General features: G+C 35.9%; 1 protein-coding gene across 3 annotated transcripts in view; it reads left to right on the top strand.

The window, feature by feature from the left end:
• THOC2 (THO complex subunit 2) overlaps positions 1-24,304 on the top strand; it is a 113,681-nt gene that overhangs the window by 6,258 nt on the left and 83,119 nt on the right. For all 3 annotated transcript variants that reach the window (XM_054576988.1, XM_054576986.1, XM_054576985.1), the window contains exons 2-6: positions 10,597-10,655; positions 14,395-14,486; positions 16,583-16,634; positions 23,130-23,200; positions 24,047-24,168. In XM_054576988.1, coding sequence (XP_054432963.1) covers positions 10,597-10,655; positions 14,395-14,486; positions 16,583-16,634; positions 23,130-23,200; positions 24,047-24,168 — 396 coding nt within the window. The remainder of the gene's footprint in view (positions 1-10,596; positions 10,656-14,394; positions 14,487-16,582; positions 16,635-23,129; positions 23,201-24,046; positions 24,169-24,304) is intronic.

Raw genomic sequence — 24,304 nt, 5'->3', positions numbered from 1 at the left:
GGAAAAAATGATAAACTCAATTATTTGGAGTTCATTAAGGAACTGAAATAATTATTTGAATGTGGACCAAGGCAGAATATTAGTTTACTTTTAAAGTCACATTAAAATGGGCAGCTGTTGGAGGAAGTTTGTTTTTCCCTTAATCATTTAGAATAGAGTACTAAAATTGTTTTAACAGGTTTAGTAAGATATGCAGCATGCAGAAATGATTGTTTCTCTAAAGATACTTCATGATCTGTTAGTGGGTTACTTAGGGAGCAGGGCACAAAATTACTGCTTGGGGGAAATTTCTTAGTGATGGTTTTTAGCTTCCTTTTACAACGAAGGAAGAACTGTTTTGTACTAGGGAAATAAAAATTTCTGTTATACAAGTGAATTGTCCCTCAGTGATTCCTTATACAATTTGAGCAATTTTTTTTTTAGATTTTATTTATTTATGTTGAGGGAGAGAAATATTGAAGTGCAAGCGAAACATCAACCAGTTGCCTCTCACATGCCTCCAACTGGGGGCCTGGCTGCAACCAAGGCATGTGCCCTGACTGGGAATCGAACCAGCCACCTTTTGGTTTCCAGGCCAGCACCCAGTCCACTGAGCCACACCAGCCAGGGGTTGAGCAAATATTTGAGATGCTAATTAATAGTTCATGTTGACATTACCATCTTTATCCTAATGAATATGTTTGGGCCTTGTGACTGATAAGATGGCATTATATTTCAATTATTTCTTAAAATTATGTAACAGTGACTATACCATTAGATTAGGTGGAATTTGGATATTTCCTCCTCCTCACCGGAAGGATTATCACAAAAGACATATGCATTAAGCTTATTAAAGCAAACAAAATGAAGCTACTGAAAATGTGAATGAGCACAAACATTCACCATAAGGACTAGTTGGCCATGCTTTTTAGTAGTCTCTGGGCACAAGATGAGTTACTTGATTCCATTACATTCTTCTGTCAAAGATTTCCTGCTACTGTAGTCTAAAGGGAATTAAAGCTATGGGGACAGTGAGAACTACAAGGGGGAATTTTTTTAATACTCTATAGCAAATATTGAAGCAGTCTTGATACACTTTATTATATGTTTACCCTCGACAAAAGAGAGAGGTTGCAGACATTTTTATGTTATATTCTCTGATACTAGTTTGAAGCAGATGTGTTGCCTGTTGGAAGGAAGATTGATTTTATTTCCCATTCCAGATAAGCTTGTGGTAGGTTTAACATATTGAGAAATGAGAAGCTTAACCACTGCTCTCGACACATTGAAAAGCCCCATCTAGTTCTCCAGGGAAGTAGTTGAAAGTACTTGGAGTCAAACTTAAATCAGTTTACTTTGCCATTTCTAAGGTGTTCTCTGAATTTTTTTTTTTAAATAAGAGTTGGTTAAAAATGAAACTAAATTAGATTTTCAGACTATGCAGGTTTAATTTAGCAATTATTCTCCATTGGGAAGGCCTTTTTATTCTTTGGCTTTGAAAATAATTTTGTGAGACCTACAAGTGAATTGTTGACCAGGAAAAGTTGTCTTTGACTTTCAACAACCTTGTACTGCTCATCCTAATGATGGAGTATTGAAATAATCAAAAGACACAGAGAGCTGAGCTTTAAGGGCATGGATAATCTGCAAAATAGATAATCTCTATGTGGATGATTGTAATGTGGCATCATATTTCAACTAGGTGTAATATATAAGCATATTCTATAAATTTTAAAATAATTGATTATGGAAAAAGGATTGTTAGACACAAAAGAGTACGAAATATCTGTGTTCATTGTTTCTCTTTTTTTGTTAGAGCCTTGTGCAACTCATAATATTTCTTTTCCTAAATTGTGAAGTTAAAAAAATACAGAAAGGTGCATAAATCCTAAATGTAAAGCTTAAAGAATCTTTAAGATGCACACCTGAATGTAACTCACACCCAGGTCAAGACAATACAACCTTCCTTGCTGATTGTACTCCCCTTGTCTTTCCTGAGGTAGCCATTTTCATGGTATTTATGGTTTTCTCTTCCTTGTTTTTATTTACAGTTTTACTACCCAATAAGTTTAAGTTTTTCTTGGACTTTACATAATAGAATCATAGAGGGTGTATTCTATTGTATCTGGCTGCTTTTGCTCAACATTATGTCTGTAGGATCCATTCATATTTTTGCACGTATTTGTGGTTCATTGATTTTCCTAGTTACAAGATGACCCATTATATAAACATTCCATGATTTGTTGATCTCTTATGCTGTTAATGAACAAATTTGTTTGGAGTTTTTAGCTGTTACCAACAATGCCAATAGAAACAGTCTTATATAAGTATCTTAGTGTATACAAGCATATATTTTTGTGGGATATATATTAATACTTCAGTGTAGAATCTCTGGATTCTCGATTGTGATTATACTTAACTCTCCTGGGTACTGCCAAACTATCAAAATATACTCCTACCAGCAGTATATGAGTGTTACCTTGCTTTACATCCTGGCTAATGTTTAATATTGTCAGACTTTTAGCTTCCGAGATCAGGCGAGATCACGCTGGTTCCAGGTGGTATGGCCATAGGCTAATATTGTCAGACTTTTAAAAATTTTGTCAATATGATATGTACTAATGGTATTTTCTCGGGGCTTATATTTTCATGGGCATCTTTTTACATCATTGGTCATTTAGATTTCTTATTTCTCATGAAAGGCCTCTATATCTTTTCCCTATTTTTCTATGGATTGTTTGCATTTCTTTCATTGATTTGTAGGAGTTCTTATTTTTTTAAAAAAAATATTTATTTATTTTTAGAGAGAGGGGAAGGGGGAAGAAAGAGAGGAAGATAAACATTGATGTGAGAGAGAAAACATCGATTGCTTGTGCCTGACCAGGGACTGAACCTGCAACCTAGGCACGTACCCTGACAGGAAATTGAACCAGTGAACTTTTGCTTTGCAAGACAATGCTCAACCAACTGAGCCATTCTGATCATGGCTGTAAGAGTTCTTTATATAGTTTGTATTTGTACCTTTTGTGGGTTATACTGTATGTCTGGCAAGTGTCTTTTTATTCTTTGGCTTGCATTTCCACTCATATAATGATGACTTTTGATGAATAGAAGCCATGAACTTTAATGCAGTCAAATTTATCAGTCTTTTCTTTTATGAATAGTACTTTTGTGTTTAAGCAATCTTCCCCCATTTCCAGGTTAATGAACTTACCCCATTTGATTTTTCTGGAGATGTATTATTTTGCTTTTCATTTTTTAAAAAATCTTCACTTGAGGGTATGTTTATTGATTTTACAGAGAAAGGAAGGGAGGAAAGGAGGGAGTATGGGGGAAGAGAGAGAGACACATCGACGTTAGAAAGAAATATCATTCGGTTGCCTCCTGTACACTCCCTGACTGGGGATTGAATCTGTAACCTAGGTATGTGCCCTGACTGGGAATTGAATCCACAGCCTTTTGGTGCATGGGACAATGCTCCAACCAGCTGAGCAACCTGGCCAGGGCTAGCTTTTCATTTTTAAGTCTTACCTAACCATAGTTGATTTTTATGTATGCTATGAAGTAGGGGTTGCATTATATTTTTTTGTGATGGATAATGGAGAAAATCTAGCCTCATATAAGTAAATAGTTGGCAAAAGGAGGATTTTAATAGCCTTTTCAGATAATTGTAGGTATTCTTTGATGTCATATCAAAATTCATCAAGTGGTAGTTTCTGAATGATTTGTTTCAATGCTAAATCCAAAACCACATCAGTGATCTTTTGTAATTTGTTAATCCATTTGTTTCTTTTATACTTGGAATCATTTACCCATGCATTATTTTGCAACATCGTGCATTGGTCAGTTGGAAAACATTGGTTCACTAAAGGATACAGCTCTTCCAAATATTGACACAGTACATTGTATAATATCAGAAAACACATTCTTTAGTATCACTGCACTAATCAGGAAACTTTGAATCGGGAACTAGTTCAGTACAATGTTTTCCAAAATTCTAATTTTTTAAAATTATATTTTATTTTTATGCTATTACAGTTTCAGTTTTTCACTTTGTTCCCCCCCCCCCACCCAGTCCCCCATTCCTGCAGGCAGTCCCCACACCCTTGTCTGTGTCCATGGGTCATGTGTATAAGTTCTTCAGCTACTCCATTTCCTATACTGTACTTTACATCCCCATGGCTATTCTGTAACTACCTCTTTGTACTTGTTAATTCTCTCATCTCTACCCGTTCCCCCACACTCCCCTTGCATCTGAACAACCATCAAAACATTCTCTGTATCCATGATTCTGTCTCTGTTCTTCTTCTTCACTTAGTTTGCTTTTTAGGTTCAATTGTTGATAGATACGTAGTTTTGCTATTTTATTCATAGTTTTTTAAAAATATGTAATTTTATTTTTATTTTTAAAAAGATTTTATTTATTTTTAGACAGAAGGGAAGGGAGGGAGAAATAGAGGGAGAGAAACATCAATGTGTGGTTGCCTCTCACGTGCCCCTTAGGACCTGTCCTGCAACCCAGGCATGTGCTCTGACTGGGAATTAAACCAGCAACCCTTTGGTTTGCAGGCCGGCACTCAATCCAATGAGCCACACCAGCCAGGGCTATTGTTCATAGTTTTGATCTTCTTGTTTTTACTAAATAAGTCCCTTTAACATTTCATATAATAATGGTTTGGTAATGATGAACTCCTTTAGCTTTTTCTTGTGTGGGAAGCTCTTTATCTGTCCTTTGATTCTAAGTGTGCTTTGTTGGGAAAAGTAATCTTGGCTGTAGGTCTCTTCTTTTCATGACTTTGAATATGTCTTGCCAATCCCTTTTAGCCTGCTAAGATTCTTTTGAGAAATCAGCTGACAGTCTTATGGGAACTCTCCTATTGGCAATTAACTTCTTTTCTCTTGCTGATCATAAAATTCTCTCTTTATCTTTAACCTTTAGTAATTTAATTATCACATGTCTTGGCATGGGCCTCTTTGCATCCATCTTGTTTGGGAATCTCTGTGTTTCCTGGACTTGCGTGTCTATTTCCTTCATCAAATTAGGGAAGTTTTCTTTCCTTATTTTTTCAAATAGATTTCCAATTTCTCGCACTTTTCTCCTTCTGGCACCCCTATGAGGCAAATGTTGGACCTCTTGAAGTTGTCCCAGAGGCTGCGTATACTGTCCTGGTTTTTTTTTGTATTCTTTTTTCTTGTGGTTCTGATTGGTGGTTTTTTGCTTCCTTATGTTCCAAATCATCGATTTGATTCTCGGCTTCATCTGCTCTACTGTTGATTCCGTGTAAATTGTTCTTTATTTCAATTAGTGTATCCTTTGTTTCTGACTGGATCTTTTTTATGCTGCTGAAGTCCTCGCTAAGTTCCTTGAGCATCCTTATAACCAGTGTTTTGAACTCTGAATCCGATAGATTGCTTACCTCCATTTTGTTTATTTTTTTCTGGAGTTTCGATCTGTTCTTTCATTTGGACCATGTTTCTTTGTCTCCTCATTTTGGCAGCCTCCCTGTGTTTGTTTCTATGTATGAGGTAGAGCTGCTATGACTCCCTGTCTTGGTATCATGGCCTAATGTAGTAGGTGTCCTGTAGAGTCCAGTGGCACAGCCTCCCCTTTCACCCAAGCTGGGTATTCAAGGTATGCCTTTTGTGTGGGCTGAGTACACCCTCCTCTCGTTGAGTCTTGGTTGCTGTTGGCAGGTCCATGGGAGGGATTTACCCAGGCCAGTCAGCAGCAAGGATTGGCTGTGACCATTTACCACCAACCTCTGCCCTCTGTGGAGGACCAGCTGTGCAGGGACAGGGTGGTGGTGCTCCAATGTGGTTTGTAGCTGTTCACTGAGTTTGCTGGCCCTTGGGTTTTCCAGGTTGTGGAGGCCAAGGTCAGTCTCCACCTATGGTTTGTCCGGGGGACCCTGCCTGAGCAATAAAGCAATCTGCGGTGACTGTTACTCGTGCTCGGCTTGGAAATTCCCAGGTGGAGCCAAGCTGTGAACCTGGGCTGGCTGCTGCTAGTGCCAGGAGGGTGTGGGGCTCACTGAGGCCAGCTGTTGTTTGTTTGAGAGCATTTTGGAAGTTGTGCTGTATGAGCCAAGAGCAACCATTGACATGGAAAAGCAGCTTGGGTGGACCTATAAGTTGGGTGGGACAGAGTCTCCGGGGATCTCCAAGGTGGGTCAAACAGTGTTAGCCAGGTTGATGGAGTCTCAGATATGGCGCCAGCTTGTGGGCTCTGTAGCTCTGTGGGGAGAGGGTTTAGAAAAGGGACAATGGCCTCTGCTCACCTCAATGCCAGGCACTTAAGTTTTCAGTTCAGTATTGCACTGGTACCGTTCAAGCTGCTACCCTAGTTCTGGAGCACAGAGGGAGTAAGTCTGAGTAGGTGAGTCCGTGTGTGGGGTCTTTAGTAGGAACTGCTTGGGGCTCCAGCACTTTTCTTCCACTGACTTAATCCCTGCTGGTGTTCACAGCCAGAAGTTGCGGGGACTTAGCATCCTGGCACTGGAACCGTGGGCTGGTGGGCCTGGTGTGGGGCTGAGACTCCTTGCTCCTGAGATATCCCTCCCAAATTTTTATCCACCACTCGTGGGTGTGGGAGCAGTCTGGATGGATGTGGTTTCTTTAATTCTATAGTTGTCAAACTCCCATGCAACTCAATTTCTGACGGTTCTGAGTGATGGTTGCTCTATAATTTTGTCATAATTTTGATGTGGTGTGAAGAGGCAAGCCGTATCTGCCTGTGCTGCCAACTTGACCAGAAGTGGTTCTTCTTCTTAATATTTTATATCCTTTTGTTGAAAATCTCATGTATTCATGCATCAGTTTCCTGAGCTCATTGAACAATTTCATGATGGTTAAATTCTTTGTCAGATAATCCATGCATCTCTTATTCTTCAGGGTCAGTTTTCGGAGACTTATTTTGTTCCTTTTATTGGGTCATTTTCCCTGTTTCTTTATGTTCCTTGTAATTTTGTGTTGGTATCATTGCATTTGGAAAACACTCTTTTTCTCCCTGTCTTTTAAAAAATTATTTATTTATTGAGTGATTGATAGAGAAGAAGAAGAAGCAGAAGAAGAAGAAGAAGAGAAGAGAAACATTGATTAGATGTTGCACTTACTTATGCATTCCTTGGTTGATTCTTGTATATGCCCTGACCGGGGACTGAACCTTGCAACCTTGGTGTATCAGGTCAATGCTCTAACAAACTGAGCTACTTGGCCAGGCCCTCTCCCAGCTTTAATGGACTGGCTTAATACAGGGAAAGGCCTTTACCAATCAGCCTGGTTGTAGATTCTGGGGGCTTCTCAAATCTTTTTTCTACATATGTCCTTTGGACTTAAGGGTAGTGCTTCCAAATGGGAGGGATTTTCCAGCTTCTTTTAGAAGTGTGTACTTTATTATATCCTCTTGTGTCCACCTGTTGTACCATGGGTCTTCTGAAGCAGCAGCACACCACCGAGCCCTTTACTGTTACTAGTGGCCCCCAAGGGAGCTATAGTGTGCCAGGTACCATCTGCACTCTAAGTCAGGGTAGATTAAAACCAGTCCCTCAGACAGTACCCCCAAGAGCTGGACTGTTGGACATGCTCCAGTCCTCTCTTCTTCCCCTGAAGGAGAGTTGCTGAGCTGTATTGGTCTCTGTTTGCTGGGTCCTCTGGACCTGCAGCTAGCCACTCAGTTCTCCTTTGTTTTCAGCAAGTAATCTAGGCACCTAGAGTATGTCAGGACCTACATGTGTACCAAGGTGTTCCAGAAATAGACTAGTCCCTCAGGTAGCCTACACCCACCAATCAGAACGTTAGGTGTTGTGTTCAGTCTTCTTTTCCTCCCCGTGGAGAATTTGGGAGCTGGGAGTTTTCCTTTCAGTTGTGTGGTGCTTTGCCAGGAGGAGGGATTATGGTGAATAGGTGAATTTTCCTACCTGCTTTTATGAAGTTGGTAGTGCTTGCCTGGGATATAGAAATCTCTTAGCTTGTTTCTGACTTTCTCATGAAGGGAATTGTTATGTGCTTTGTTGATTCAGTATTTCCATGGGAGGAAGGAAGGCCTCGGGCTTCCTATTCTCCCATCTTGCTAATGTCATTCTCATCGAGCACATTCTTAAGTGAAACTGGCTTTTGTTTGTGAAGGGTCATGAAAAATATAATGAAACAGTTTGGTGACATTTACATGAGACTGGCTGTATTCTTTTCTTTGATTTCTTGATCTTGAAGAATCAGTGAGGCAGTTTGGTGTTTCTGCCTTGATACATGCTAAGGTGCTAGTAGTCTTATCTTCCTTTGCTTTTGAACATTGCAAATATTAGTACAGCAAAAAAGGGAAAAGGGAAAAAGGAATCTTAGTATTATTACAAGTATAGTTCTGACCTTGCAGAACTCCAGAAAGTGTCTTGGGGATCAAGGATTTATGAACCCTTAAACTGCTACTTTATCAAATTATAGCAGTTCCTTTCTATTCCTATTTTTTGATGAGTTTTTTAAAAAAAGATTTTATTTATTTTTACAGAGAGGAGAAGGGAGGGAGAAAGAGAAGCAGAGAAACATTGATCGGTTGGTTGCCTCTCACCCACCCCCCAACTGGGAACTTGGCCTACAATCCAGGCATGTGCCCTGACAGGGAATTGAACCAGCAACCTTTTGGTTCACAAGCCGACACTCAGTCCACTGAGTTCTATCAGCCAGGGCTAAGGGTCTTTTAAAGGATAGTAATGGATGTTGAATATTGTCAAATGTCTTTTATGCATCTATTGAACAATAGTGTGATTTTAAAAAATCACCTTGATGTAGTGAATTAATTTGAACCACTTTGTGTATTTGGGATAAACCCACATTAGTTTTGAAGTATTTTAATATTTTCCATTTATATATATATATATTTAATACCACATATTTAAATACTACAAGGCACTATTATTATTATTCAGTTAATATTCATTTAGAATTACCCATATACTTAATCACCTTTTTTCCTCCTCATTTCTTCTTTTGCTTTTGTATTTTGTTTTTTAAATACAAGTGAAAGTTTATTTTTTAAATCACAGAGGTAGAAAAAGTGAGCCAGCTGGGCTGTGTGGGCTCAGAAAACAAGTTACAGAGACAAAAGAAGGGCCCTTGGAACTTAAGCGGGGGCAGGGGGCATGTAGAAAGAGAAGTGAGCAAGTGTGCTCTCCTTGTCATTTCTTGAGGCAGCTCTAAGGTTAAATCTAGGATCATTTTTATCTTAACTAAAGAATGTCCTTAAGCTTTTCTTTTAGTGTATGAAATCAGTTATTGTTTGAGGTTCAGTCCTTATTTTGCCTTTTCTTGGAAAGTTTTTTGGATATAGAATTTTAGGTTAGTAGATACTTTGTTTTAGCACCTTGAATGCATCTTTCACCTTTCTCCGGCACTCATTGTTCTTTTTGAGAAGTCATGGTTCTTGTTGAGAAGTCATGAAGATAATAATGTCTTTTTTTTCTTAGTTGCTTGAATAGTTTTATCTTTGGTTTTCTTTAGCTTTATTATAATGTGCCCAGGTGTGGATTTTACTTCAGTTTTGGAAAACTAAATTATTGGCTATTATTTCTTCAAATATAGTTTTTGGCTGTTCTCTCTCTCCTTTCTGGAATTCAATTGAGCACACCTCTTTTCACTGTAGCCTATATACCCATTCTTCTTTGCTGAAGAAGTATTCAAAGTATAAGTATTTATTTATTTTTGTTTTCAAACTTTATTATTGGAAACAATCTCAACAGATGAGAAAGCAGAATAATAATGATAACCCCTCAATGATATGTCATGAACCAGCTTCAGTAGTTGAATAGTTGTCAACTGCTGGCCAATCTTGTTTGTTCTGTAACCCCACCGATTTCCCCATTCTGTTGAAGTAAATATCATTTCTTACGTAAATATTTCAGCATCTATCTCTTAAAGATAGTCTTTATAAAATATTCCAGTAGACCGATAAATGTTAATTTTTAAAATACTTGTTTGAAACAGGATTCAAATAAGGATCCATATATTGTGATTGATACACCTCTTAAGCCCTTTCTACTCTGAGGATCCCTCACCATCTTTTATTTTTCCTAGTAATGTATTTGTTGAAGAGACTGGGTTATTGTCCTATAGAGTTTCCCACAGTCTGAATTTAGGTCAGGGCTTTTTGTTTTTTAAGACTACTTCATAGGTGGGTGGTATATTCTTTTTATCAGGATCAGGAAGTGCATAAGGTCTGATTGTCTCTGGTGTTGTCTCTTGTGATGTGAACAGCCATTGAAGATGCCTAGGTCTTTTAATTTATCAGGAATCTTAAAATGATAATGTAATTCTATCATTCCTTCATTATTTATTAATTGAAATACTTAAGTACAGAGACGTTTCTTATCAACTGTTGGTTCATATATGAAGGCAGAATAAGTGCTTGATTTTTTATTTTGTTTTACTAGTTTTCAAAATAATGAATTGATTCACTAGCATCCTACAGTTCTGACCAATTGGGGTTTTTAGATTTGTTTTATTCTCATTATAAACTGGTGGATTTAAACATCTGATACATTTTCAAATATTTTTAGTTGATATAATTTACTCTATAAGGATCATCTTTAAGATTTGAAATTAATGCAGACTGTTTCTGTTTTATTCTAGTTTGCATTTATGTCGGATCCTCAGTGAAAATAAAAGCCATGATAGTTCGACTTACAGAGGTAAGAGTTTTAAAAATATCATAACTATTATTTTTGGCTTGGTCAATATTAACAAAAAACCCATTTTTCATCAAATTGTTATGAATGAAAACAAAAGGTATATGATAGCTCACATTATATAAAACTTTTATATGACTATATTACAACTAAGATTAAAACTATAGTTATATTTAGACTATACATCTTTGTATAAGGGTGTTTTTGACCTGCATAATAGCCATGTTTTTGCTTGGCTTTTGTAGTTATGACACGGTATATTTAGTCAAATTTCAGCAGTTGCTAGCTATATGAAAAATTATATAGGCTAGTTATCAGTCAGTCATAAACAAAAGAGAAAAGTTAGAATGGAAAGAAAAATGATTGTGATCTTATTTACACGAGGAAATTTCCAGTAACTGAGGTTCAGTGTTTTTACTAAAGCTGATTATGTTTAGATGGTATCTGGGGATCTTGTTAATGGCAGTTGTATCATTGAAAACCTTAAAAGCAAAGGAGTTGTTTACTGCATATCACAAATATGGTTTATTAAGAAAAATGTTATGGAATTAAACATTAAAAATTTCCAGTTATTTTAATTTTGAAGGATGTTACTATATAACATTCATTAACTTAAATTTAGGCATATGGGTTTAGAAAGGAAGGGTAAAAACAAAAGCAATTATGTCTAGTAAGTGTCAAGTATTTTCTTAACATAGCTTTCATTGGGATAAAACCCAGAGTGTTTTCTTTTTTTTCCAATCTGGGAAAAATTATTTACAACCAGTATTTTATTTTAACCCCAATATTATTAGGTAAAATTCATTGCATTTACTTAAACTTATGCCTTCATGAATAAAGGATTAAGAACAGTGATTTTCTATAGATAAGGTTGTTTTGTTTTATCAAAAAGTATATATTTCTTAATATGAGATTACATGCTTTTTAAAGAAAATTTGGCTTTTTGAGTGGAAAGCATTTTTTAACAAATGAATGAGCCATTTTTTTCTTTCATTTGGGTAAGATCTGTTTTAAGACAACATTTCTAGCCTGAGTCCCCAAAGCTATTTTCCAGTTCATTCTGCTTATAAAATTGCATTACTCTTCATAAAGATTTAAAAAAAATTTTTTCATAAAGATTTCTGAGGTTGATACAATGCCTTTTCTTTTGAGTAAGTTAGTTAACTGCCAGAAGTGTAGGAAGGTTAAAAAAAAAAAAAAAAGACTCCTTTCTAAAAGCACTTGAATGCTCAATTTTTTTTCTTCCCATGTTTAAAACAAGTGTTTAACTTCTTGGTTAACTTTGACCTTGTTTGCTATTGAAATGTAAGTAGGTAAGAGAGAATTCTCAGAAATACTATAAATAGCCTAAGAGGCTTATTCCTCTTTTAGTTTTAAATTGGGGCTGTGTGGATCTTTAATAACTATCAGATATTGTTAATTTGTATGGCTGTTCTGATTCATGTATGGAACCAAAGATAATTGTGGACATGTCCTCATCGTCTGAACTTGCTGGTGGTCTCTTTTACTTGCTATTGCTTGCTTCCTCAACACATGCATTCTTTGCCTGCTATCTCCCAACAATCAAGCTTTGGTTTGAATGTCCCAGTTGGTAGTCTCTGCAGGAAACTAAATGTCATTTCTTTAGAATTTCCTTCGTTCTATCTAAGGGGATCGAGTTTTGGGTAGTGTTCCCTCTGCCTTTTCCCTTTCTGCCCCTCACTTGAATTGCTTTCACTTCAGACAGGCAGTTTCCCTTGCACACACCACTTCACCTTGTTCTTTTTATAAGTCCCTCCCCCCAATAAAGTAATGTTGTAATGATGGCTGAAAAACATGAGTACTGTAGTCCTGGTGATAATTGACATAAGCAAGAACTGGTGGCTTCAGCGTTCAAATCCCACAATGAACATCTAAGAATCCTTAGAAGTCCCATTTGCTTGTGAAATGTTAGCATTGATAAAATCTTTTATTTATTTTTTGTGTATAATTATAAGGGTTGTAAGTTTCCCTCCCCATTGTAAAATACAAAGTTTTTCAACTTGAGTATAGATTTTACAGGATTTTGTGGGGTTGGCCTGGCAGGCTTAAGGCACCACTTACTGCTTGTATAGGTAAAATACAATAGGAGTTGCTAACCACTAAATGGACATTTAAATGACTTGTGTATTGGGGACTATTTTTTGCTAGTTTTGGATTACATTGTCATTGTTTTTATGTCACCTAGTATCAGCAAAATGACCTGGGCTATTTGTTCTCTGTTTTAATCTTCTGTGATTAAGATTAGAATTCCCTCAGCACTGTGAGCCCACATTCTTAAGGGAATTTAGTTTATGCTCAGCTGTTTTGTCCTGAGAATGATTGCTTTAAAAAAAATAGTTATCTAGAAAACTTTAAATGAATATTGTTTGTTGTAAAAGCATTTTATTAATAGAAAATGAAAGCATGAAATTGACCCCATATTCCTACCATACTAACAAATAGAATTTTTCCTTCTCATTTTAGTTTTTATATAGTTTATTACAAGCATAATGAAGCCATATTTGTGAAGATGGTATAATATATAATAAAAAGTAAATATGTTTAGTAAAAAGTAAATATATTAAATTAGTCTTCAAAAGGAATTGGGATACTCTGGCTATATTTCTTTAGCAAGTAACTTAATGGACAGATTTATTTCATTGCAAAATACTGTTTCATTGTTCAGAGTGGCATTGATAAAAGTTTTGATTTTTATTATATTCCTTTTTTGTGACCAGGAGTAGTCAAACCAAGGGAGAAGATTTTTAAATATTTGATTTTTTACTTGCAATTTTGCCTTGAAAGATTTTCAATTCCTGTCAAAGGGAGATTACAAATTGACTTTATTTTGCATTAATTCTTTTTAGATTCACTTGTTTCCCTACTTTAAATGAGAGGAAGGAGATAAAGTTTTTAGTGTATGGGACTAAAGAAAAAGATGGCTGGAAGGAAGAGGTATTCACCTAACCATTAATTCCTACCCTTCACCAAATATTCCTTCTCTAGGAAAGGTGGTTATGCTAATTAGTAATGAATGAGACTACTTGTGGTCAACAGTTATCACAGAACTGCTGTTTTATGTATGTATTTACATATGCAGTTTTTTTTAGTTTGAATTCTGATGGAAATAGAGGAGAAAAAAAGATTTAGGTTTAGGGTGAAATTTCTCTGACAGTAGGATATGGATAAAACTTGATTTTGTATTTACTGCTGTTCTTTACCTGTTGTCAGTGTAGCTGTGAGATTGACTTGACTATAATGGCTATATTTAAGAAATCTATGAAATCTGCTGGTGAGAGGAATGATTAATTTAATCTATATCCACTTGCCTGAGTTCTGTGCAGTCACTGAAAATAATTTTGGAGGCTTTGGTAGCATGAGAAAATGGTTTTAAAAGTATAGGGATATCAGAATACCAAATGGTGAGTACTGTGAATGCAAATATGTAAAATATATAGACATCCAAGAAAAAAAAAAGATTGGAAGGAAATGCGCAAGCAGTAATTATGGTTTAGTAGTAGAGCCAAGGTTAACTTTTTCCTACTCTTTTAGTATTGTGTTTTTGTGAAAATGAAAGGGGAAAAAGTCTGCTAAAGTAAAGCATTAGAAGTATACTTATTCTTATCATCATTGATGTTTATGATCAACTGAGAAGTAGGGAATATATAGATTTTCCTCAGAGAGTCTGCCTTTTGTATTCGAGAGACTGTGTCCTTACACTCTTTTCTTTTATGTTCAACAGATTTCCAGCAAGCTCTCTATGAATTATCATACCATGTGATTAAAGGAAATCTAAAGCATGAACAAGCATCTAATGTTTTTAATGACATTAGTGTAAGTGTTTATATGTATATGTTTTTTAATTTAATAATTACCTATTTTTTTCCCTTTGATACAAACATCCCTAAAGCGTTTAAATTAAGGTAATATTGGTAAGTCATTTGTTGCTAGAGAAATAAAAATATTTTACTTTTTTGTCTGGTTGTAAGTAAAGCAGAAAATGTTATATAAGCTGGGAGAGCCAAAAAAAATGCATGCATTGTAATGAAATCAAGATATAGTTAATTTAAAATGTTACTATAAAAATAATGTGGCTAGTATATGTCTCCTAATATAGCATATCAAGGCCTTTTTTTTTTTTTTTTTTTTTGCTGGCAGTTTTAGAAAATGTTAACTAGATTTTTTTCCCTAACCTCTAAGTGGTTATTATGTTTCAGCCTTTTATTTATTAGACAATTTACGTTAGATTGAGACTAGACACTTTTCATGGTGGTTTGGTATTTGATATGAAAGATGAGCTCTGAAATTGTAAGGGTGTTAAGAGTGTTTATTGTAAACCAGTAGTTAAGTTTGAATTTTTACAAATGGTGTGTTATTCTATTAGGCTGGATCTTAAACTTGTATAAATAAAATTATCTGCCCAATTGAGAACACTTTCCATAATAAGCATGATTGAGGTGGGACCTGGAGCTTTTTAATATTAGTACAAATTTCCCCTGTGCTGCTTTAAGCTTCTGTAGCCTCTTTCTGTGAGGGTAGGTAATCCCCTTTGTATGATTTTTATGCTTTCCTGGGGATAGTCTTAAAGAACTTTATGTCTAGCTGTTGTGATCCGCCCCCCCCCCCCCCGCGCTACACTGAGATGTATTTGAACAGTAAGGCTTTAATATGAGTTTCTCTTTTATCCCTAAACTGTATCTGATAACAGCAGCATTAGCTATGTTGGAGTAGTCTATTTCTTAAACAATTAATATTCCGTCTTTGAAAACCCCTCTCGTTCTATTATTTCTGGTTTTCAAGTAGCTTGAGTACTTTCATTCAAGTTAGACATAGCCAAAGTTCTTAGCCTTTAAGAAACTTGAGACTAAAGTCTGCTCTGTAATTAAGGTTATTTCATTCTGTAAGTTGGGCATCAATGTAGAGTTTAGTGTGGTTATGGAATCTGATCCTGATATTTTATTGAAAATGAATAGTCCAAAATAACTTAATGTGTGTTTGGTTCTCACCTGCTCCTTCCCTTAGATTGTTTAGTGGTATTATATATACTTTTGCAGCTGGATTGTCTTTGTCATGGCTTTTTCATAATCCCATATATTCTCACTGTCCCATATCTCAGCCACAGAAGCATATCTTGCATATCTCTTATAGATGCCCATTTGTTCTTTAGAATTTAATTTCTTTTCTTTCGTCTCTGAAAATAGGTTAATTTTAGGGTTGCTACAGTGCCAGCAAACTAATTGCAATAATTGAACTGTGATCCTTACTAATGGAAAATGGCTCTAAAATTGGACATGGGAGTGGGAAGTGCTGAAGTTTTCATGCAGAAACGAGGGGAGCATTTTGGGTCAGTTTCTCCAAATGCTACAGACATTATCAGTGCATAAGGAAAATATAGATTTTTGGTAATTATTTTCATCTTCAGAGAATCTTGCGTTATGGAACAACAGCTTGTAATTGTTTTTATAGTTTTTAGATTTCTGTTCTGCTGCCACTATGATTTTTGCATATATTAGTGTTGGCTCAGGCACAAGCACAGCATTTAAAGTTTTTGATGAAAAATATACTGTTTTCACAGTCTTTAGGTAGGTGTGAGGTACTCCAAATTCCAGTGGTTTCTAACATGAAACTTCATTGGAAAAATATTACTCATTTGTGAGATTTAGTATTTCCTGAGGTGCTTGTTTAGGTTTCTTTTCTTTTTTTTATATCAAGTTATTTCATGGTAGACATTTAAACATTTTTCCATCAGTTGCCTCCCAGTTTTTATTTTCTCTGTATTATGAAACTTGAAGAATACTTTGTCAACATAGTGGTGGTGTTGGGGTTTTGTTAGTTTTTAAATTTTACTGAAGAGTGTTATTCTAAAGTCATAATACTTGCTGGTGTGTTATTGTAGTATTTACTGTGAATAATTATATTTTTAAAATTAGGAATTTCGTGAGGATCTACCCTCCATTCTTGCTGATGTGTTCTGCATATTAGGTAGGTATTAAGTCTTTATTTCACCTGTAACAGGTGCTGTTTGGTAAGTTAATGTACTGTGTTAAATTGTTTCCTTTCAACCTAAGAATTTTACAAATGTACAAATGTTTTTTCAAATCTATACTATATTGTTTTTTTACTTTATAGAGAATATAATAATGTAAGTCAAGTGTGAGTATAATCACTATAAACTAATTTTTGGTAGTTTTAGTTTATAATTCAAATAGTTTGAGTTTTTCAGAATGTATCTTTGTATAAAATTGAGCTAAGTGATTTCAAGTAAATAAGCCAAATTTTCTGAAGTTAGTCTGAATTATTCCGATTTTAGTATAAATTAATCTTATTCAGTGAATGTCAGAATTTCAAACTTAGGACACTCACGAGATATTTACTTTGCTATTGTGCTCTTGATTCTTAATTTTAGAAAGAGCAAGAAGAGTCAAAACAATCAAAATTACTTTTGTTTTGAAGATGAGGAAAGTTTTGGAAATAGCAACTTCTCTGTTTGCCCAGAGTAAATAAGAATTCATGCAAGATAAAAAGGATTATTTCTTCTCTTTTCAAATTATAAGAGAAAGTTATAGAGGTAGTAGAAGTGAACTAGCTGGGCAGTGTAAGCTCAGGAAACAAGCTACAGAAGCAAAAGAAGGGCCCTTGGAACTTAGGAAAGGGAAAGGCCAAAGTAATGCATCCGAGGGAAAGAAGAGGGTGAAGGGAAAGGCGTGGGAATATTTCTTGCCCTGGCCCTGGTTAGGTGGGTCAGCTGGTTGGAGTGTCGTCTCTTGCACCGAAAAAGGTTGTGGGTTTGATCCCCAGTCAGGACACATACCTAGGTTGTGGGTTCGATCCCTGGTCAGGGCGCATATGGGGGCAACCAATCGATGTTTTTCTGTTACATCCATGTTTCTCCCTCTTTTCCTTCCTCTTTCTTTAAAATCAATAAGCATAGCCTTGAGTGAGGATTTTTTAAAAAAACATTTCTTTTACAAAAAGCATCTTTCCATGGGAAGCATGGATTGAAAAAATAATGTATATTGCAAATTTATTTTTGTAACTGTAGATCTGAATTAAAATAACTGAGCACAGTTTTCCCCCTCAGTTTTAGGCGTTCTATAACTTTGATCTAATAGCAAACATTACCAGACATTATAGTAATCACTTTAGAATAAGACTTAACCTCTCTAGGCTGTGGCCAGGTAGTTCAGTTTGTTAGAGCATAGTCCTGATATGCGAAGGTTGCGGGTTCAATCCCGGTCTTAGCACATCCTAGAATCAACTAATGAATGCATTAATAAGTGGAACAACAAACTGATGTTTCTCTCTCTCTCTCTCTCCCCCCCCCCTCTAAAATCAAGAAAAAATAAAATAAGACTTAACCTCTCTGAAATTTGAAATTCAGTGGGTAACAAGAGTTTATCCTGAGGGGCCGTGACCTGTATGAGACAACAGTGAACACGAATGCCCTTCAGCTACATGCATGCACATGAATAAATCAAAAAGAATAATATTGAGCAAAATAAGTAATTTACAGAAGATTACAAAAAAAGTATAATTCCATTCATATAAAAGACACAAAAGGGCAAATCCAGAGAAGACTGTTTATAGTTTAGACACATAAGCATGTCAGTTGGCAAACTGGCCATATACACAGAGGGCAAGGAGAAATCAAAGTGGCCGACAGCTCCAGATTAATAGGTGGCAGGTTTGATAAGCAAGGGAACTTACCTGCAAGGCTTGTCTCCTGTGGCTGCAAGACTAGTAGGTCTCCACACCTACTTGCCAGAATCTTTAAGTTTATGTAGAGGTCCTAATGGGGTTTAGTCACACATACCATATACTGTCCAGATGGTCTCAACAACATGTTGCAGTCTTAAGGTCATGTCCTGAAAATGTCCTCCACTATGGGAACAGTGCGGAGAACATTAAAAAAAGGCTTTAGAGTTTAGTCAAATTGGAATGAATTAATTTATCATCTTAATCCTAATTTCTGGAATTAGATGGGTTACTTAAATGTTTTACTGAGAGTCTGGAATTTGATCTCAATAAATCTAAATGCCTGGTACTTAATTCTTCAGGTGTATAAGATTTCATTAACTGTAGTAATGTTGGAAACAGGTCAAAATGTTTGGGCTGAGTGAGAAGTGAAAAGTGCAGACCATTAGACCATTCATTGATGGGGTGCCTGTATGTCCCAGTCTTGTTTTGTTTTCCCTGGCATAATTATGAGTAGTGCCTTTAAAAAAAATATTTTATTGATTTATTTTTATAGAGAGGGGAAGGTAAGGAGAAAGAGAGGGAAAGAAACATCGATGTGGAGAAAGAGAGGGAAAGAAACATCCATGTGCAAGAGAAACATCAATCACTTGGTGCTTGCACGCTCCAGTCCAGGGACCTGGCCCTCAACCCAACCCTGTGCCCTAACCAGGAATCAAACCTGAGACCCTTGGATTTGTGGGACGGCACCCAACCCACTGAGCCACACCAGTCAGGGCGAATAATGCCTTCTTTCAGTCTTAAAACTGTTCTGATTTATACCAACAACAGCAGAACAAAACAAAAAAACCTCTTTTAAGCTTATTTTTAAAAATATTTTATTTATTTGTGTTTAGAGAGGGGAAGGGAGGGAGAAAGAGAGGGAGAGAAACATCGGTATGTGATTGCCTCTTCAGTGTCCCCTATGGGCCTGCAACCCAGGCAAGTGCCCTGACTGAGAATCGAACCGGCTGCCTTCTGGTTCGTAGGCTGGCACTCAATCCACTGAGCCACACCAGCCAGGTCTAAGCTTATTTTTTAAAGTATGAACTATAGCTACTAAATTATGATACAAATATATATAGCAAGAAACAAGTTTCAATTTTAAAATTGTTTTTACTATAAATTTGTAAGACTGAAAATGATTTGTAGGTAGCATTTCATGGAAGTTGTTATTTCTTGATAGTGTTGGGAGTATATTTTATGTCTTTGAGTATTCATCAATCATCAGCTTATTAGTAAGTTCCAATAATTTCTTTATTGACTTATTAGGATATATTTGCCTTCATAGGCATTTAGTAGTATGAATTATTGTTACAAGTCATTGTTTTTTACTAGTCACATGAATTCATGAAGATGGTGTTTGGTGGTTCTGGGAAATTTCTTTTTGCTTATCCAGCCTATTTTTACAAGCAAGATTTAGTAGTATGGCAAACTTGGAAAGAGGATTTCCCTCACCTGCACCCTTACTCACATACCCCTACCCTTGGCAGAAAAAATGATCCAAGGGTGACTCCAGATCAAGGTAGGGGGGGAAGAGGGGTAAGAATGTGAGCTGTCTCTAATGATGAGGAAAAGAAAATAGTAACAGTAATGTTGGTGCCATTTTGGAGTACCTTCTGTGTTCTAGGCATTGTGTTAAACATTTATTAGCATTTTAATCCTTATAGCAACTTGCATAAGGTAGTTGTAGAGACCAGAAAATTGAAGCTCAGAGAAGTGATTTTTTTTAAGGCCATGCAGCCAGTTAGGCAGAGTTTGAACCTTGATCTTTTTGGTTCTAGAGCCTATGACCTTTTTACTACATTATATTGTCTTTCTAATATTCTAACAGTTATATGACAAATGAGGGCTGTATTTTCCTGGTTAATATATCAATTTTCTTTAAAAGACCAGTCATGTAAGGGTGAGGGGGCCTGATATCCCTATTAACCTGAAAGGGGAGGAGTTTGATGTAACTTGCTGTGCTGAGGTCAGGTAGGTGATTGGTGATTCTGGGACCTAAAGTTAGAAATGGTCGAGGGCTTTTTAGTAAAACCATGGGGGATATTAAAGAGATGGCTCAGCTAAGAAATTTACTGAGGTCCTATTAAGCATATCCTAACATGGTCAGAACCCAAAGAATGGTATCTTAATCAGGTCAGGTGGCTAAGAGGAGAGCAGACTTGACTTGAAGAGGATGAATCTGCTACCCAGGTGCTTTGATATTAGGAACCTTAGGAGTAGATCTTAGGGACTTAAAGGTCTTTGGTAGTAGATACATGTTGGTTAAAAGAATGGGCCCAGTTTAGTCATGGTCATGGTCATACTCATGGTCATGGTCAGTATGCTCGAAGTTCTAGGCTGAGGAGGGACCACAAGACTAGATAATGGGGAGACAACTAGGAGTTACTGGAAGGGGGGCTAGATGAGATACCCATGGATTAAAAGTCTTATTGAGAGATTGAGATTGTACTGCAATTTACATTGCATAAATTACCCCTGAAATTTCTTTGATATACTTGAGTTGACTGTGTGCTTAGCTACAGTGGCCAAGATATTGGGAAATGGCTCTGTCTAAGAAGGGAAAGTGGAGCAGGGCCAGGAGAATGTAGACTCATTTGATGATAAAATTCCTTTTTCTTTTGATTCTCAGTGATGGCAATAGAAAGTAAACTGAAACAAAGAGGTAGGATGTTGGTTTGGGGAGACCCTAGAAACCTTAAAGGACAATTTTTATTATATTACTAAAATTGGTGCCTCTTTCTAGAGCATAGTCTAAATTATGAGTTAGTTGACTTTTAAAATAGGATAATAGCGTGTAATCAGATAAAGCAGTGAGCCTGAAATCAACCTTGTAATCTTGCCAGTCCTGGCTGACATTTTTTTTATGCTTGGCATTTAGAGCTAATTGTTTTATTTCCTTTGTACTACATATCAGAAAATTGAGAGATTTTTTTGAATAATTCACTGAAACTCACCTGGACTGGTGTGGCTCAGTGATTTGTGTGTCCTTCTGCACACTGACAGGTCGCTAGTTCCATTCCTGGTCAGGGCACAGGCCTGGGTTGCAGGCCAGGTCCGCAGTTGGGGGTGTACAAGAGGCAACTGATTGATGTTTCTCTCACACATTGATTTTTCTCCCCCTTTCTTCCTCCCTTCTCCTCTTTCTAAAAATAAACAAATAAAATCTTAAAAAATAATTTACTGAAACTCAAGGAGTTCTCAGTTTTAAAAAATATTTAGTAGAAGAAAACAAAAATCATGAATAAATTTTTGTTTGTTAAGTAGACTTGTAATTCAAAATAAGATGTTAAAAATACCTTTCATACGCATTTTAAATGGTAAGAAACTAGGTGTATATTTAGAAAAAGTAAAAAGCACTGGAAGCAACGAAAACATGATCAGAAATAGCCAACATAGCCTGGCTTCAGGTTTTAAATGTGCATTAAATTCTGCCTCTGGATTATATTATGAAGCTTTTATGTGAAACATTTTTTTTTTCTTTTTGGTGAGGTAATGAAAACCACATTGAAGATATTTAATAATCATATTCTGTTAGTAGTACCAAGACTACTAGTGAGAAGGCTTTGTACTTTGGGGAAATCTTGGCATTTTATTATACAGAGAAGAAACATGAGATGCAGCACCTCTTTTGGATGTGCTTGCTAACTCTGGATAACTGCTCACAGGCTGCACAATGCAATAAATGCTAGAAAAATGCATGCTCCTATTCCTGGTACTTGCCCATATTCCCTCCTTCCCCCTGATCTCCTGCAATTGGCACCCATTTGGAGAAACATTGTTTTGCTGTTCCACTTATTTATGCATTCATTGGTTGATTCTTATATATACTCTGATTGGAGATTGAACCCACAACCATGACGTATCAGGGTGATGCTCTAACCAGCTGAACTACCTGGCCAGGACTGGCACCCATTTGCTTTAAAATCCACCTTACCTTGAATCATGTGAGACAAATGTATTCTATTCTAAGTTTTTGTGTAATTATATGACTTGCATAATGGTCAGAAAGCTTACGTGTTTGTGAAATAGGAGATAAACTATTTTCAAAGCTAAACAATTATCTCTTAATACTTTCTTTTCATAGACTTGGTGGCAAGGTAACTTGGTACATGGGACCAAGGTCGCCAAGTCAAAGATTTGATCTTCACGAGTAATAGGATTTTTAGTATTAGAAGAGATCTTGTCACGCAGTTCATCTTTCCATCCAAGGAAAGAATCTTTTCTTTAGCATCTCTAACATGTGGTCATTTAAACTTTGCTTAAATATCTTGGATCTTTTATGTTAAATAAAATATATTATTTAAAACATTTGCTTAAATATTCTCATTTCTGAAAACAGTATTCTTTTTCTTTTTTTCCATCACCATTTATGCCCCCATACCCTCTTTCCACCTCTACCCACTCTCCTCCCCATCCTGAAAGCAGTTTTTTTTTTGTTTGAACTTTGTTGCTTCTAGTGCCATAGCACATAGCTCCTGGGTAACTGATGTACCATTTTATGGATATGCCATTGGTCACAGGGTCAGTCTCCAGTATCAGGAGAAATTAATGCTAAGCATTCATATGCATATGAAGGACAGCTCATACTTACCATAGTTTTTATTTTTTTCCAAATTCAGAATGAGACATTTTAAAATAGGCTAATTTTAAAGAAAATGCATTACCTTATTATAGTGCTGGAGAGAGTCTAGAAAATCAATCACACTGTCATCTTTTTTTTCTCTTTAATCATTGTAGATATTGAGACAAATTGTTTAGAAGAAAAAGGCAAGAGAGACTATTTTACACAATTGGTATTAGCGTGTTTGGTAAGTTTTAAAAAATATATTTACTGTCTAAATTTTACATTGAACAAATAGAATCACAGTTAATCATGTTAATGGAGAAGGATATTGACATTCAGTTGACTATTCATTTTAAGGTGTGATTTGAGTTTTCTTAAAGTGGAGTGCTTTGTAAAATTAGACACGTTAATTATGTCTATGAAATAGGCATGTTACTATATATCACTTAAACTACTTATGCATATAAAACATTTGGTGATATTCCTGACCTAGTAAGTTCCTAACCAAGATGCTTACGCATCTATCAAGTGAGTAAAAATGATGGGGATAGCTTTTAAACTGAACAGTTTTTATAAACTCTATTTGGCAAAGACAAAAATAATGGAGTTTAAAAACAATGAATTTTAGAACTTGTTGTGATCATTGTCTAGTAAACCATTTTATGTTCATAAATTTAGAACCAAGGGAAAGTGCTGTTACTCAGACCTGGAGGAATGTTTTTGTCTTTGCTGTACTAGAATTATTTGACTTAAACAGGAGAAGCCAAAGAAGGCTTAAGTGCTATATTATCTTAAAGAAAATTGGTTTGATTCAACTTCAGTCAGAATTTCATCTGTAGCTCATGTCATTTGTAGGCTGTGGACAGCATGCATATACTTTCTTAACAAGTTTTTAAAGAAAGAGCTATATGTTGTATTTACATTATTTGGAGAGTCATCATTTTTGTTGTAGTTATAAGTTTTGTTATAAATTGTAAGTTTATATCTATACTATGATTTTAATATTTTAATTATTTTCAGTATATTTAAGATTGTGGGTGCGTAGTTGAAATGCCGAGTAATAAATGACCTTTAATATTTTTAAATACAGTATTTAGTTTCAGACACAGTTCTAAAGGAACGCCTGGATCCAGAAACATTGGAATCATTAGGGCTTATAAAACAATCACAGCAATTCAATCAAAAATCAGTTAAAATCAAGACAAAACTCTTGTAAGTACCTGCATTTTTATATTGTAGTCAAGTATCTGACTATGTGTTTTAGTTCTCATTTTGAATACTAGAAGTTTCTAAAGACAGTTTAAAGATTGTTTTTTGTTGCTGTTAGCATGTGTCTTGTGTTTTTTTC

Source organism: Pteronotus mesoamericanus, unplaced genomic scaffold (genome assembly GCF_021234165.1).
Source record: "Pteronotus mesoamericanus isolate MK-2021 breed Mesoamerican mustached bat unplaced genomic scaffold, CSHL_Meso_final contig_40, whole genome shotgun sequence".
Lineage (NCBI taxonomy): Eukaryota > Metazoa > Chordata > Mammalia > Chiroptera > Mormoopidae > Pteronotus > Pteronotus mesoamericanus.
Note: the sequence above shows the minus strand (reverse complement) of the source record. Positions and strands in the feature narration are given on the sequence as shown.